This window comes from Urtica dioica, chromosome 8 (genome assembly GCF_054948205.1).
Source record: "Urtica dioica subsp. dioica isolate 48M chromosome 8, U.dioica_male_clone48M_v1_H2, whole genome shotgun sequence".
NCBI classification, from domain to species: domain Eukaryota; kingdom Viridiplantae; phylum Streptophyta; class Magnoliopsida; order Rosales; family Urticaceae; genus Urtica; species Urtica dioica.
This window is the reverse complement of record NC_142763.1, coordinates 28,352,390-28,364,907: the sequence shown is the minus strand read 5'-3', so window position 1 is coordinate 28,364,907 and position 12,518 is coordinate 28,352,390. Positions and strand designations below refer to the sequence as shown.

The window sequence follows — 12,518 nt, the reverse complement described above, 5'->3', positions numbered from 1 at the left end:
ATTGTTATCCAAGTAAAAAATAATAAAAAAATTCCAGATCACTACTTGCACTTACATTATGATCACGTTTGTATTTTTGGAAAGAGTTTCACAGTCTTATATGACAAGCGGTGCATTATCAACATCCGAATAATTACCACGAGGAATAATTGGACAAACTTGTCAAAAATCACGGTCAACACATCACTTTTTGGTAGTTTACTTTACAAGCAACAATTCTTACAATAATTTAACAAAGGCTTCAATACAATAGTGATGCATCATTGGAGCTTCATCCCAAATAATAAATTTAGCAATACGTAGTAAACTTGTCAAGCCTGAATGTTTACTCACATTACAATGCGTCAACTCTTCTATTTCAAGTGGAATTTTGATATGAAAGTGTGCCATTCGACCCTCACGGTAAAATATTAGCTGCAACACCATATGAAGTTGTCGCTAACATAATAAAACCATGTATTCTAACAAAATCAATGCAAGCCAAATAAAGAACTTCTTCCAAGTGGCGCTTGAACTATCAAAGAAAATAATTGCTAAAGAATTCAATTCTACACAATGCATGACATGTTCAAATACAATCGTCGTTCGACATTTAACATCTCTGTCAATTGAAAATTGGCGCTCTTCGTTCATTTTTGACAACTTTAGCATTTTTAGAGCTTGAATTTAGATTGGTTAGGTCCAAACTCAATGTTTACAAATTTAAAATGATTATTCTGATCCATTTTGACTCCCTAGGGCTTGGAGAGTTTGGAACTCTTTGTCGCAGTGCTTACATACCAAATTGTGCTTCGTCTTCTTCATCTTCTTGTTGTTGTTATTATTATTAATAATCACATCGGACCGAGCTTCGAAGCCGGCTAAGAGGTCGATGACATCATTGTCGGATGTGCTGATCGTTGGAGGGACTGGCCTTCACGTTGTTGATCAAGCTCTATTTCCACATAAAATATTGTTTGGAATATTGATTGTATGTCAAGGGCTTAAGAAGATGAAAAGTCTTGGGTGTATATAGGTCAGTCGCACGTATCTCTTAAGCCTAGTAAGAGATAATTCAAAATGGGTAATTGTACATGTTTGCAATATTTTAGGAAAATTGATTGTCAAAGAGTTATTGCGTAGATTATTGAGAAATTGTCTCAACTACCACCATTTAATAAGTTTTTTTTTCAATTCTCTACCAGAAGCTTAATTTGGCCAAAAATACTAGTAAGCCACTTGTACCCACTTGTACAAGTACAATTTTACTCTCAACATGATGTCAATAATAGACATCTATTGTTGATATTTGTGAGTTTGGTTCTCCGTTTGTTGATATAAATGTCAATAATCGACATCTATTGTTGACATATGTCAATAATTGACATAAATTGTTGACATAAATTATTTAGGGTAAAATTGTATTTGTACAAGCGGCTTAGTAATATTTTTGGTCAAATTAACATTTTTCGTGGAAAATTGGAAAAGCCTTATCAAATGGTGGTAGTTGAGTCAATTTCTCTAGATTATTTGACTTAACTACTTTAATTTTCACGTATACTGGTTACGAAAATTGCTTTAGTTGTATCTTTGGCTGAGTTCATATGTATCTTTGGCTGCATCATAAAAGGAAATATCAAGTTGTGAGTTTCCATCTATATGGAGAAATTTTAGAAAATATGACTATTGACACAATAAACTCCGTTTATATTTTAAATGTCAACCATTCAAAAAATGTCAACCAAAATATCGACTGAATATCTTCCGAGAAAATTGGGACTCGTCGTTTATTGTCGACAACTTAAGCATTTGTTTGAGCTAGATTATATCACTTAACTACTTTAATTTTCACGTATATTTCTTTATACGTAAAAATATCAAGTTGTGAGTTTCCATCTACATTAATTTTTTTTTTTTTTTTTTTTTGCTTTGGGGAATTTATATGGAGAAATATTAGAAAATATGACTACTGACACAATAAAGCCGTTTATATCCCAATTGCCAACCGATCAAACAATATTAACCAAAATATCGACTGAATTTCTTCCAAGGAAATTGTACTCGTCGCAACCAAAATACCATTGTGATTGACCAAAATATTAACCAAAAAATACCATTGCCCAATTTTAGCATTTCTTTGAGCTTAAATTTAGATTGGTCCGGTCCCAACTAAATTTTTACAGATCTAAAATGATTACATTAGAGTGTATTTTCTTTTTCTTTGAAAATGTCAAGAAATATATAAAAACAATATATAAAAATTCAACAATCATAAACCAAAAAAAAAAAAAAGCCCTCGATTCTTCTCCAATTGTTGCGTTAAGATTAGATTGGGAAAATTACTGAATCTCACCTCATATTTAATTACAGAAAAGTTATAAGAATTTCCCTTGATCAGCCTAGCACAATCTAAATTCACATTTGGAATCTAAAAACAATAATGTTCACTGCAGATATGAAACCACCGTTAAGCAACACGCCATAACCATGCTCTAGTCCATTATATACTTCCATTTTCCGGAACAAAAAGTTGGAAGCTATCATGTAAAGTAAACGACATTACTAAAAGAAAAAAAAAAAAAAAAAAACCCCTCATAATAAACCTCTATAAAGGAGATCCCAAATTCATACCATCATTTCATCAATTTTTTAAAGGGAAAAAAAAGGCATGTTGCTAAGAAATCTAAGCGTCGTCGATGTCAACTTTGCCTTGATACACACTCATCAAAAGAGGCACTTGCTTCTCATACTTGGCCACGTATTTGGCCAAGAATTTCTTCTCCCCGTAATGCATCACGCTAGAAAGCTTGAAATCGTCTTGCTTTACCAATCCCTTCCTCCATAGAACTCTAACAACCGAACTTCTCGGCCGTATTCGCTTCTCGATGCTGTAGCATAGAATCACAGGATATCTCGCGATCTCCATTGTCGGTTGTCCCATCACATTCACCAGATAATCCATCGCTGTATCGATCTTCTCCTCGGAATACGCCATACAACCAGGGTGATATCTATACACGCCCAAAATATCAGAATGAGACCAACCCCACTTCTTATAAACCTTGAAATTCTCTCTCCATCTCTTCTCCAAAGCCCGCGAAGAAAATGTCTTTAGCGCGTAGATGAACACAGCTTTACTTGGATCGAAACCCATGTCCCTGACCTTGTTCACAAGTTCGGTAAATTTTTCTGGCCTTGCGGTCACAATATTCGGAAAATTCATCATCATAGAACCTAATCTTGAATCCTTGTTCCCCAAACCTTTTAATAGCCTGATATTGGATATCACATTTTCCCGATATTTATCCAGTGGTAACCGTTGGTTCATAACACCGAGCATATGTTTCTCAGACGGGGAGATAATCTTTAGGAGCTCAAAAGTTGGAACAATATGTTTAGTCAAGCTTCTATTCAAAAGATACCCATCTTTTGATAGAACTTTGGCCATGGTCTCCTTAGATATCCCTTTGGAGTACAAAAACTCGAGCTTGGGCAAAAAATTCTTCGAGGGGTCCGATAAAAGATAGTGCGGGAACTTTAAAACGAGGTTGGAGATTTGAGCATCTGAGAACTCGTGGTCTCTGAGGAATGTGAGTACCGAATCGGGCCTTATAGGGTTTTGGAACCGTACCTTCTTGGAAGCGACAATGGCGGCTTCGGGGGACAAGCCACACGAGTTCACCAAATAGGAGACGGTAAAAGATTGAGCCTTTTGAAGTTCGTCGTTCTCTGAGCCTGAAGAAGAAGAGGTGTTGGAACTGAGAAATCGAACGTAGGGTCTTGATTTTGAGAGAGAAACTCCATTGATGACTGCGGAGATTCGGAGCTTTTCGTACAGAATAACGCGAAACATAACTGACCTTCAAAGCTTGAACTCGGCTTCGGACGGACTGAAGTGTTGTTTTGTATCCAACGAACAGAGAATAGACAAAGTGTTGCTTCTTGGTGGTGACCTTGCCTTGAACTCTAAAGTACAAACGAAGCGGTTCCAATATATAACCCTCATCTAATTTAATTTCGTTTTCTAATCTTTTGGTGTTTCAAATTACGCAAATATCCCTCGGCAAAATATCTATCCTTGATTCATGATTCGGTGGCCAGTGGAAGCGACAAAGTTAAAAAAATCGGAGAAGAAAAAAAAAGCAGGAAGACATCTTTTGAAGCAGGTATGACAAAATCAGGCAACGAAAACGGCGATAATAAACCTTAAAACAATTTTGACGAGCAACAGCAGTGATCGACAGTCAAGGGAGTCAATTACTAATTAACGGATTTTTAAACTGGTCAAACTAAACAAGTGAGTCTCCGATACCAAGTATTCGTTGGCCGATTGTTGTGTGTCGTTATTATATTGGTACGGTTCTGAGAAAATCTTGTGTAAGTGCCTAGGTTTCGATGGTACTTGGATGAATTTTTTTTGGATTGTTGGCCTAGTTTTGTGAAACCGCAATTTGTTTGCAACTTATTCGTTAGTGACTTTTATTTCGATTGAAATTTTTCTGATAAAGAAAAAGGAAAACAAGTACTTGGCCATGCTCTTTACCAGTGACGGATCCAAAAATGAAACTCAGAGGGGGCACAATTATAATTAAATATCATGTATATATTTCAATTTTTCAAAATTATCAATAAAAATGACGGTTAACGTTATCAGTGTGGTTTATTTTAAAGGAAAAAAAAATAACATTATCATTCAACTTCAAATACGTTTATAATTTTATTAAATCTTATATGAAATAAAGATACATAAGTGAAATGTAAAATGGGCATTGCAGAGATTTAAAAATATAAACTATGTAAAGATCTTTCACACACACACATGTATATATATATATAAGAAGAAGAAGAATAATAATAAGATCATAAAAGTTTAAAAATGCTCAAATTGAGCATTGAATTTGAGATCTAAGAGATATCAACTAACCACCGGTCTTCTATTTTTTATTTACTTATCAAGCTCTACTTAAATGTCTGGTATAGACAAAGAAAAAAAAAAAAAAAAAAAAAAAGCTTAGCTAAATGTATTTGAACCCACATTTTTAAATTCAAACTATTTTAACCCCACATTTCAATCCATTTGAGAGTAATTGAATAAAAAAAAAACATTTTAAAAGCAACATTTTACTTAAACTTGAGGCATAAACATATAAAATAATTTACTATTGTTTTTTTAAGCCTACTGAGTTTATAATATGGAGAATTTAAGTTATAGGAAATAAACTAGAGCATAAATTTTGAAAAATATTATGAGTAATAAAGTATAATAATATTTAAATTTATTTACACATCATTCCATTTCTGTACAAGAATATAATATAACACAAAAACTACAAGAGTGAGTTTCGAACCCTGGATAGACATAGTTATGCTTTAGCAAAACACATTTACCATCAGGCCAAAGGTTGTTTCGAGATGTTGTTGGGTAAAATGTATTATTTATTATAATAAAAGCGTTTTATTTATAAATATATGCAATAAATTATATTTATAAATTTTTTTCCCGACGATCCGAGTGGGGGCACGTGCCTTCGCTGGCCCCCACCTGGATCCGTGCCTGCTCTTTACTATCGATACCAACCGCGACATCGGTACTTAACTAAAGTTTGTTACTTTTGGCATTTCTTAATTTTTGGTATTTGATGAAATGTGAAATATTTGCTATTTGGTTTTTAAGAAGCTTGGTATTCAAACAAGGTTTTATATTTTTATTTTTAAAGAGATTAGTGAAAAAATGCTAAAAAAAGTAATTGTCATGTTTTATTAGGTGAGATGCTAGGTTTTTAATTTTGTAGTACAGCAAGCAGTGGCAAAGTCAGCACTGCAAGAATACAGTTTTCAAAACAATTTTAATTTAGTTCTTATTTTATTTGTATTCTTTGATCCGGTACAAACTCAATTTTTACGAGCAAGTCTAAAATGATTATTCTGATCCAATTTGATATTGAAATATATATATTGAGATTTCAAAAACATATTTTGAACTGTGCAGCTTTAATTCGAGTGTTTTTTTTTTTTTTTTTTTTTTTTAATATCAAGAAATAAAACAGTAATGCTTTATTAGAATTTGGAGTACCAGGTTAATACAAACCCAATGGAATCTTTGTTCACATTATGTCCAAAACTAACATAAAAATCAGTGATCATAAACCCAGAGAAAAAAAAAACCCTCGGTTCTCTCCAATTGTTGCATTAAGAGAACAGATTGGGAGATTACTGAATCTCATCACATAGCACAGTCTAAATCCACATTTGGAATATAAAATGAAATGTACAGGCAAATATGAAACCAATAAACTACAGGCCATAAACATGTTCTAATAATCCCTACTTCCTTTCCCCTGATCAAAAAGTTGGAAGCTTTAGTGTAAATTTATAAGTGAATACTAAAAGGAAATGCAAAATTTTACATAACCTATTGAAAGGAGACCCCAAATCATACCTACAATTCATATATATATATATATATATATATATATATATATATATATATATATATATATCAGCATTGCAAAAGCATCTAAGCGTCATCAACTTGAACTTTGCCTTGATACACACTCATCAAAAGAGGCACTTCCTTCTCATACTTGCTCACATACTTGGCCAAGAATATCTTTTCATTGGCCGTTAGCAAACCATAAAGCTTCAAGTTTCCTTTCTCCACCAATCCCTTCCTCGATAGAACTTTCACAACCGAACATCTCGGCCGTATTCTCTTCTCGAGGCTGTAGCACAGAATCACAGGGATTCTCGCGACCGCTTTCGTGTCGTGTCCAATCACATTCACCAGATAATCCATTGTTTTGTTGATCTTCTCCTCGGATAACACCATACAATAAGGGTGATATTTATATGCCTCCAAAATTTCGGATTCTGACCAACCCCACTTCTCGTAAACCTTGAAATTCTCTCTCCATCTCTTCTCGTAACACGCTGTTGAAAAAGTTCGCAGCGCAAACACGAACACGGATTTATTCGGATCGAAACCCATGTCCGAGACCTTCTTCACAATTTCTTTCAATCTTTCTGGCTTTAGGATCATAACACTTGGAATATTCGAGAACACAGAAGCAATTCTCGCATTGCGGATCCCTAAATCTTTCAATAGCCTGATATTAGACATAACATTTTCCCGGTTTTTTACAAATGAGCACCGCCAATGATTCAAAGCACCGACCACTTGCCTCTCAGATGCGGAGATGCTCTTAAGAATGTCAAAAATCGGAACAATATAATTTGTCAAGCTTGTTTTCAAAACATATCCATTTGAAGATAGAACTTTTGCCATGGTCTCCTTCGATATCCCTTTGGAGTAGAAAAACTTGAGCTTTGGCAAAAAATTCTTCGTGGGATCTGACAAGAGGTACCTTGGGTACTTCATAACAAGGTTCGACGTCTGAGCATTCGAGAGCTTGTGTTCTCTGAAGAATGCGAGTACAGAATCAGGCTTTTCAGGGTTTCGAAGCCGTACCTTCTTGGAAGCGACGATGGCGGATTCAGGGGACAAGCCACAAGAGCTGACTAAGTAAGAGACAGTAAAAGAGCGATCTTTAAGGAGTTGGTCGTTCTCCGAGCTGAGAAATCGAAGGAGGGATACTGATTTCGAGATTGAAACTCCATTAATGGCTCCGGAGATTTGGAGCCTTCTACACAGAATAACACCAAACATAACTGATTCTATACGCTTGATGAACTCGGCTTCTGAGAGACTGAAGCGTTTTAGCCAACTAACAGAGAAGAGAGAAGTATTAGGGTTTGCCGTTTAATTTACGAAGCAACTCCGAGAAAAATTAAATTAAAAAAATTAGGGCATAGTGTTAAGATTTATGGAATGAGAACAATAAGAATCACGGAAAACATTTCGTGAGGTGAGGAAACTAGAACAAAATGGACGATGATATTCATCGAATATGCTTTCTATGAATTGACAGAACATGTACCTGAGATTGTTGCTCGATTGGGAATGAGAATATGAGAGTAGACGAAAAATCTCCAGCTATGAACCGCTGATAAAGGACCGGGTTTTCGACGCCGATTAGCAGAGTATGAAGCTTTTAGTGTCTGTTTTCAGTAACTCTGGTAAGAGAAGCGACGGTAATTGTTAGGGTGACGTAGTTGCTTAGCCAATTTAGCAAAGGTTAGTTAAAATTTGCAGTAATTTGGGTTCAAAAAACTTTTTTTACTCTAACATTAATTTTTTGGAAAGTGATAAATTATTTATAATAATTATTAAAAATTTTAATCTCGACTGTCAAAAAAAATTTTGAACACATAAATTAGGTTACTTTGCTGAAAAGTTGAAATTTTAACTATTTTGTTAATCAATAAATTTCAAATAACTATTTTATACGATTTTTCTTAATTTTTATACATGAAAGTGAGTACGAAGTTTTATAAAACTATTTATATAACATATTTAAAAGTTCACCAGTTTAATTATACATGAATCACCTCATTTTATTAATCATATTAAAAGCCTAATTTTTTTTGTTTGTACAATTTACACTCCTATTTAATATTCCTTAATACCTCAATACTTTTCTTTTTTTCATATATCCCAATTGAACAAGCTTTCTAATATAATTCCACAAGAATGACGAGTTTGATTTTTGTTTTTCCTAGTGATCCGTGTTGTCTTTGATTAATTAACATCATCGGCATGTTTCCGCATCTTTGATGGCTGACGAAGAGCTCCGTCGCCTTCGGAGCCTAGATCTGACTGCGCTACGTTCGACGGAGATGAAGAGCTCTGCCATCATCGAAGCCCAGTACCAACAGAATTTTACGACACTAGATTGGATGTTTCCACTAACACAATAGGTATATTCTTGAAGTTTTTGTCGCCAAGAATTCATAAGACTTTAAATTATTCAATTTCAAGTTCATATAAAAGAATATATGAATTTTTGAAAGAAAAAAAAAACGAAAAATTAATATAGAAAGAGAGGTGTGCCACGATTAATTCAATCTCACAATCGTAGAACAAACAAATTCTACAATAACTAATTTCTAATATTATGGGCAAGCATTAATTATATTTATGCAAGATCAATAAAATAATTAATAAATAAAAGCAATTACGAAATTAACAAGGGAAAATTAGAAAATTAATAATTTATCAATTGTCACTTCATATTAATTGACTACTTTTTATATAATTTTAAAACCCGTTGACTATTTTAAAATTCTATGATTATAGGAACATTCTTTAAAGGTAATTCTGATTATAGGAACATTCTTTAAATGTGATTCTGATTATATAGGAACATTCTTTAAATGTGATTCTGATTATAGGAACATTCTTTAAAGGTGATTCTTTGATATTAGCACAATCGATAGATTTCTCATTGATTTACCATCTTGATTTTTGAACTGTGCAGCTTTCATTCGAGTGATTTTTTTCTTTCTTTAATATCAAGAAATAAAACAGTAATGCTTTATTAGAATTTGGAGTACCAGGTTAATACAAACCCAATGGAATCTTTGTACACATTATGTCCAAAACTAACATAAAAATCAGTGATCATAAACCCAGAGAAAAAAAAAACCCCTCGGTTCTCTCCAATTGTTGCATTAAGAGAACAGATTGGGAGATTACTGAATCTCATCACATAGCACAGTCTAAATCCACATTTGGAATATAAAATGAAATGTACAGGCAGATATGAAACCAATAAACTACAGGCCATAACCATGTTCTAATAATCCCTACTTCCTTTCATTCCCCTGATCTAAAAGTTGGAAGCTTAGTGTAAATTTATAAGTGAATACTAAAAGGAAAAGCAAAATTTTACATAACCTATTGAAAGGAGACCCTAAATCATACCTACAATTCATAATATATATATATATGTATCAGCATTGCAAAAGCACCTAAGCGTCGACGATGTCAACTTTGCTTTCATACACACTCATCAAAAGAGGCACTTCCTTCTCATACTTGCTCACATACTTGGCCAAGAATGTCTTTTCCTTGACCATTACCAAAGCATAAAGCTTTAAATCGCCTCTCTCTAACAATCCCTTCGTCAATAGAACTCTGACAACCAAACATCTCGGCCGTATTCTCTTCTCGAGGCTGTAGCTCAGAATCACAGGGATTCTCGCGATCTCTTTTGTAGGATGTCCCATCACATTCACCAGATAATCCATTGTTTTGTTGATCTTCTCCTCGGATAACCCCATACAATACGGGTGATATTTATATGCCTCCAAAATATCGGATTCTGACCAACCCCACTTCTCGTAAACCTTGAAATTCTCTCTCCATCTCTTCTCGTGACACGCCGTTGAAAATCTCTGCAGTGCGTACACAAACGCGGATTTATTTGGATTGAAACCCAAGTCTGTGACCTTCTTCACAACTTCATTTAAGCGTTCAGGCTTTAGGATCATAACACTCGGAAGATTCGAGAGCACATAGAGAATTCTCGAATTTCTGATCCCTAAACCTTTCAATAGCCCGATATTAGAGACAACATTTCCCCGGTTTTTGTCAAATGGGAGTCGCCATTGATTCAAAGCAGCGACCACTTGCTCATTGGATGCAGAGATGCTCTTAAGAAGGTCGAAAATCGGAACAATACAATAAGTCAAGCTTCTTTTCAAAAAATATGCATTTGAAGATAGAACATTTGCCATGGTCTCCTTCGATATCCCTTTGGAGTAGAAAAAGTCGAGCTTGGGCAAAAATGTCTTGGAGGGGTCCGATAAGAGATACTGCGGATTCTTCTTAACAAGATTGGAGATCTGAGCATTGGAGAGCTCGTGTTCTCTGAGGAATGAGAGTACGGAATCGGGCGTTTTAGGGTTTCGGAGCCGTACCTTTTTGGAAGCGACAATGGCGGCTTCGGGGGACAAGCCACACGAGTTCACCAAGTAAGAGACGGTAGAAGAGTGAGCTTTATGGAGTTCTTCGTTCTCTGAGCCTGAAGAAGAAGAAGAGTTGGAACTGAGAAATCGAAGGTAGGGTCTTGATTTTGAGAGAGAAGCTCCATTGATGACAGCGGAGATTCGGAGCCTTCCGTACAGAATAACGCCGAACATAGCTGACCTTCAAAGCTTGAACGAGGCTTCGGAGAGATTGAAATGTTTCATCCAACTAACAGAGAATAGTTCATTCCAACCAAAAAAAAAAAATCTAACAGAGAATAGACAAAGAATAGGGCTTATATTGGTACATTATATACCCTTTTGGTCCATTATATCAATCTCCACATAAAGAAAAGGTTTGTAAAGGGAAGAGGATTGGGGATTGCTTATATTGCTTCTTCATAGTATACAAATGCATGTTCTAATTTATAGCCCTCGTATAATATAATTTGGGTTTCTAATCATTTCGCTGCAAATTACACAAATACATATTGATAAAATATCTATCCTAGGAGGATAAGACGACTTAAACAATGATCGGCGGCCATAAGGCAGATATCGGATATTTTGGAGAGAGATGGAAGTTGGAGAAAAAAAGGAACACATTTTTTTTTTTCATGTGGCTACTACAACAGATTTCGATGTGTCAAAGTCGATCGAGGAAGGCAGCGTGTAAACTTCAAACAACTTCAACCAACAACGTTTCATGATCGACGACAAATTTTTAAATAGGTCAAGCTAAACAAGTGAGTATCTAATAGATAGCAAGTGTTTGTTGGCCAATTTTTACTTGGGTGATTGTTACGTGTGTATGAGATTATCCCATGATTTTTTCAAGAATTTAGACCAAAATTTAATAAGTCTATTTTAATTCAAAAGCATGACTACTCATTTTGTGTATTTACTTTTTTAACCATTTTCATTTCTCTCTCTCTCTCTCGCTCTATCTCTCTGTCTTGCGTGGCTGCACTTTTTGTTTTATTTTTTAGTTGATGAATCCTCACGACGTTCATTTTTGTTCTCATAGAACCGTTTTAAGATTTTTTTTTTCATTTGAAGAATTTGGAAATTCGTTTGAAGATTTGTTGATATTTGTCGATTTATTGACATTATTGACATGGATGTCAATAAATTTTCAAAGATTCTAGGAATTTCTTAAAAGATTTTGGGTCTGTTGAAAATTTATTGATATTCTTAAAATTTATTTACAAAGATGTTAATAAATCTTCAATTTTTTTTTCGAGAATCTTAAGATTTATTGACATTCTTCAAATAAATAAATAAAACTTCAAACGGTTATATGGGAACTAAAATGAACATCGTGAGGATTCAGCAGCAAAAAAAAAATCATGCACGAGAGAGAGAGAGAGAGAGAGAGAGAGAGAGAGAGAGAGAGAGAGAGAGAGAGAGGTTAAATAGGTAAGTACACAATATGGCGATCACCAACACTGCCTTCCTCGACATCGAAGTCTGTCATAGTAGCTACATGAAGAAAAAAATGTGTTCCTTTTTTTTTTCTCTAACTTCCGTCTCTCTCCAAAATATTCGATATCTGCCTCTCCCTATGACCGCCGATCATTGTTTAAGCCGTCTTATCCTTCTAAGATAAATATTTTTATCAATAGGTATTTGTGTAATTTGTAAGAAAAATGATTAGAAACCCAAATTAA

The 12,518-nt window shown here is 34.5% G+C and overlaps 3 protein-coding genes across 3 annotated transcripts; all 3 read right to left on the bottom strand.

The window, feature by feature from the left end:
* Positions 1-2,406: 2,406 nt before the first annotated feature.
* LOC149388897 (uncharacterized) lies at positions 2,407-5,598 on the bottom strand. The gene is made up of 3 exons (XM_089622526.1): positions 5,590-5,598; positions 3,840-3,945; positions 2,407-3,714 (listed from the first exon to the last, which is right to left on the bottom strand). Exons 1-3 carry the CDS (start codon positions 5,596-5,598, stop codon positions 2,663-2,665), a joined length of 1,167 nt encoding a protein of 388 aa, XP_089478652.1. The 3' UTR covers positions 2,407-2,662.
* Positions 5,599-6,071: 473 nt separating this feature from the next.
* LOC149388896 (uncharacterized) lies at positions 6,072-8,043 on the bottom strand. The gene is made up of 2 exons (XM_089624007.1): positions 7,917-8,043; positions 6,072-7,703 (listed from the first exon to the last, which is right to left on the bottom strand). Exon 2 carries the CDS (start codon positions 7,643-7,645, stop codon positions 6,497-6,499), a length of 1,149 nt encoding a protein of 382 aa, XP_089480133.1. The 5' UTR covers positions 7,646-7,703; positions 7,917-8,043; the 3' UTR covers positions 6,072-6,496.
* Positions 8,044-9,436: 1,393 nt separating this feature from the next.
* On the bottom strand, positions 9,437-11,115 carry LOC149388895 (transcription termination factor MTERF8, chloroplastic-like). The gene has a single exon (XM_089623942.1). The coding sequence runs from the start codon at positions 11,020-11,022 to the stop codon at positions 9,850-9,852; it is 1,173 nt and encodes a 390-aa protein (XP_089480068.1). The 5' UTR covers positions 11,023-11,115; the 3' UTR covers positions 9,437-9,849.
* Positions 11,116-12,518: the final 1,403 nt, after the last annotated feature.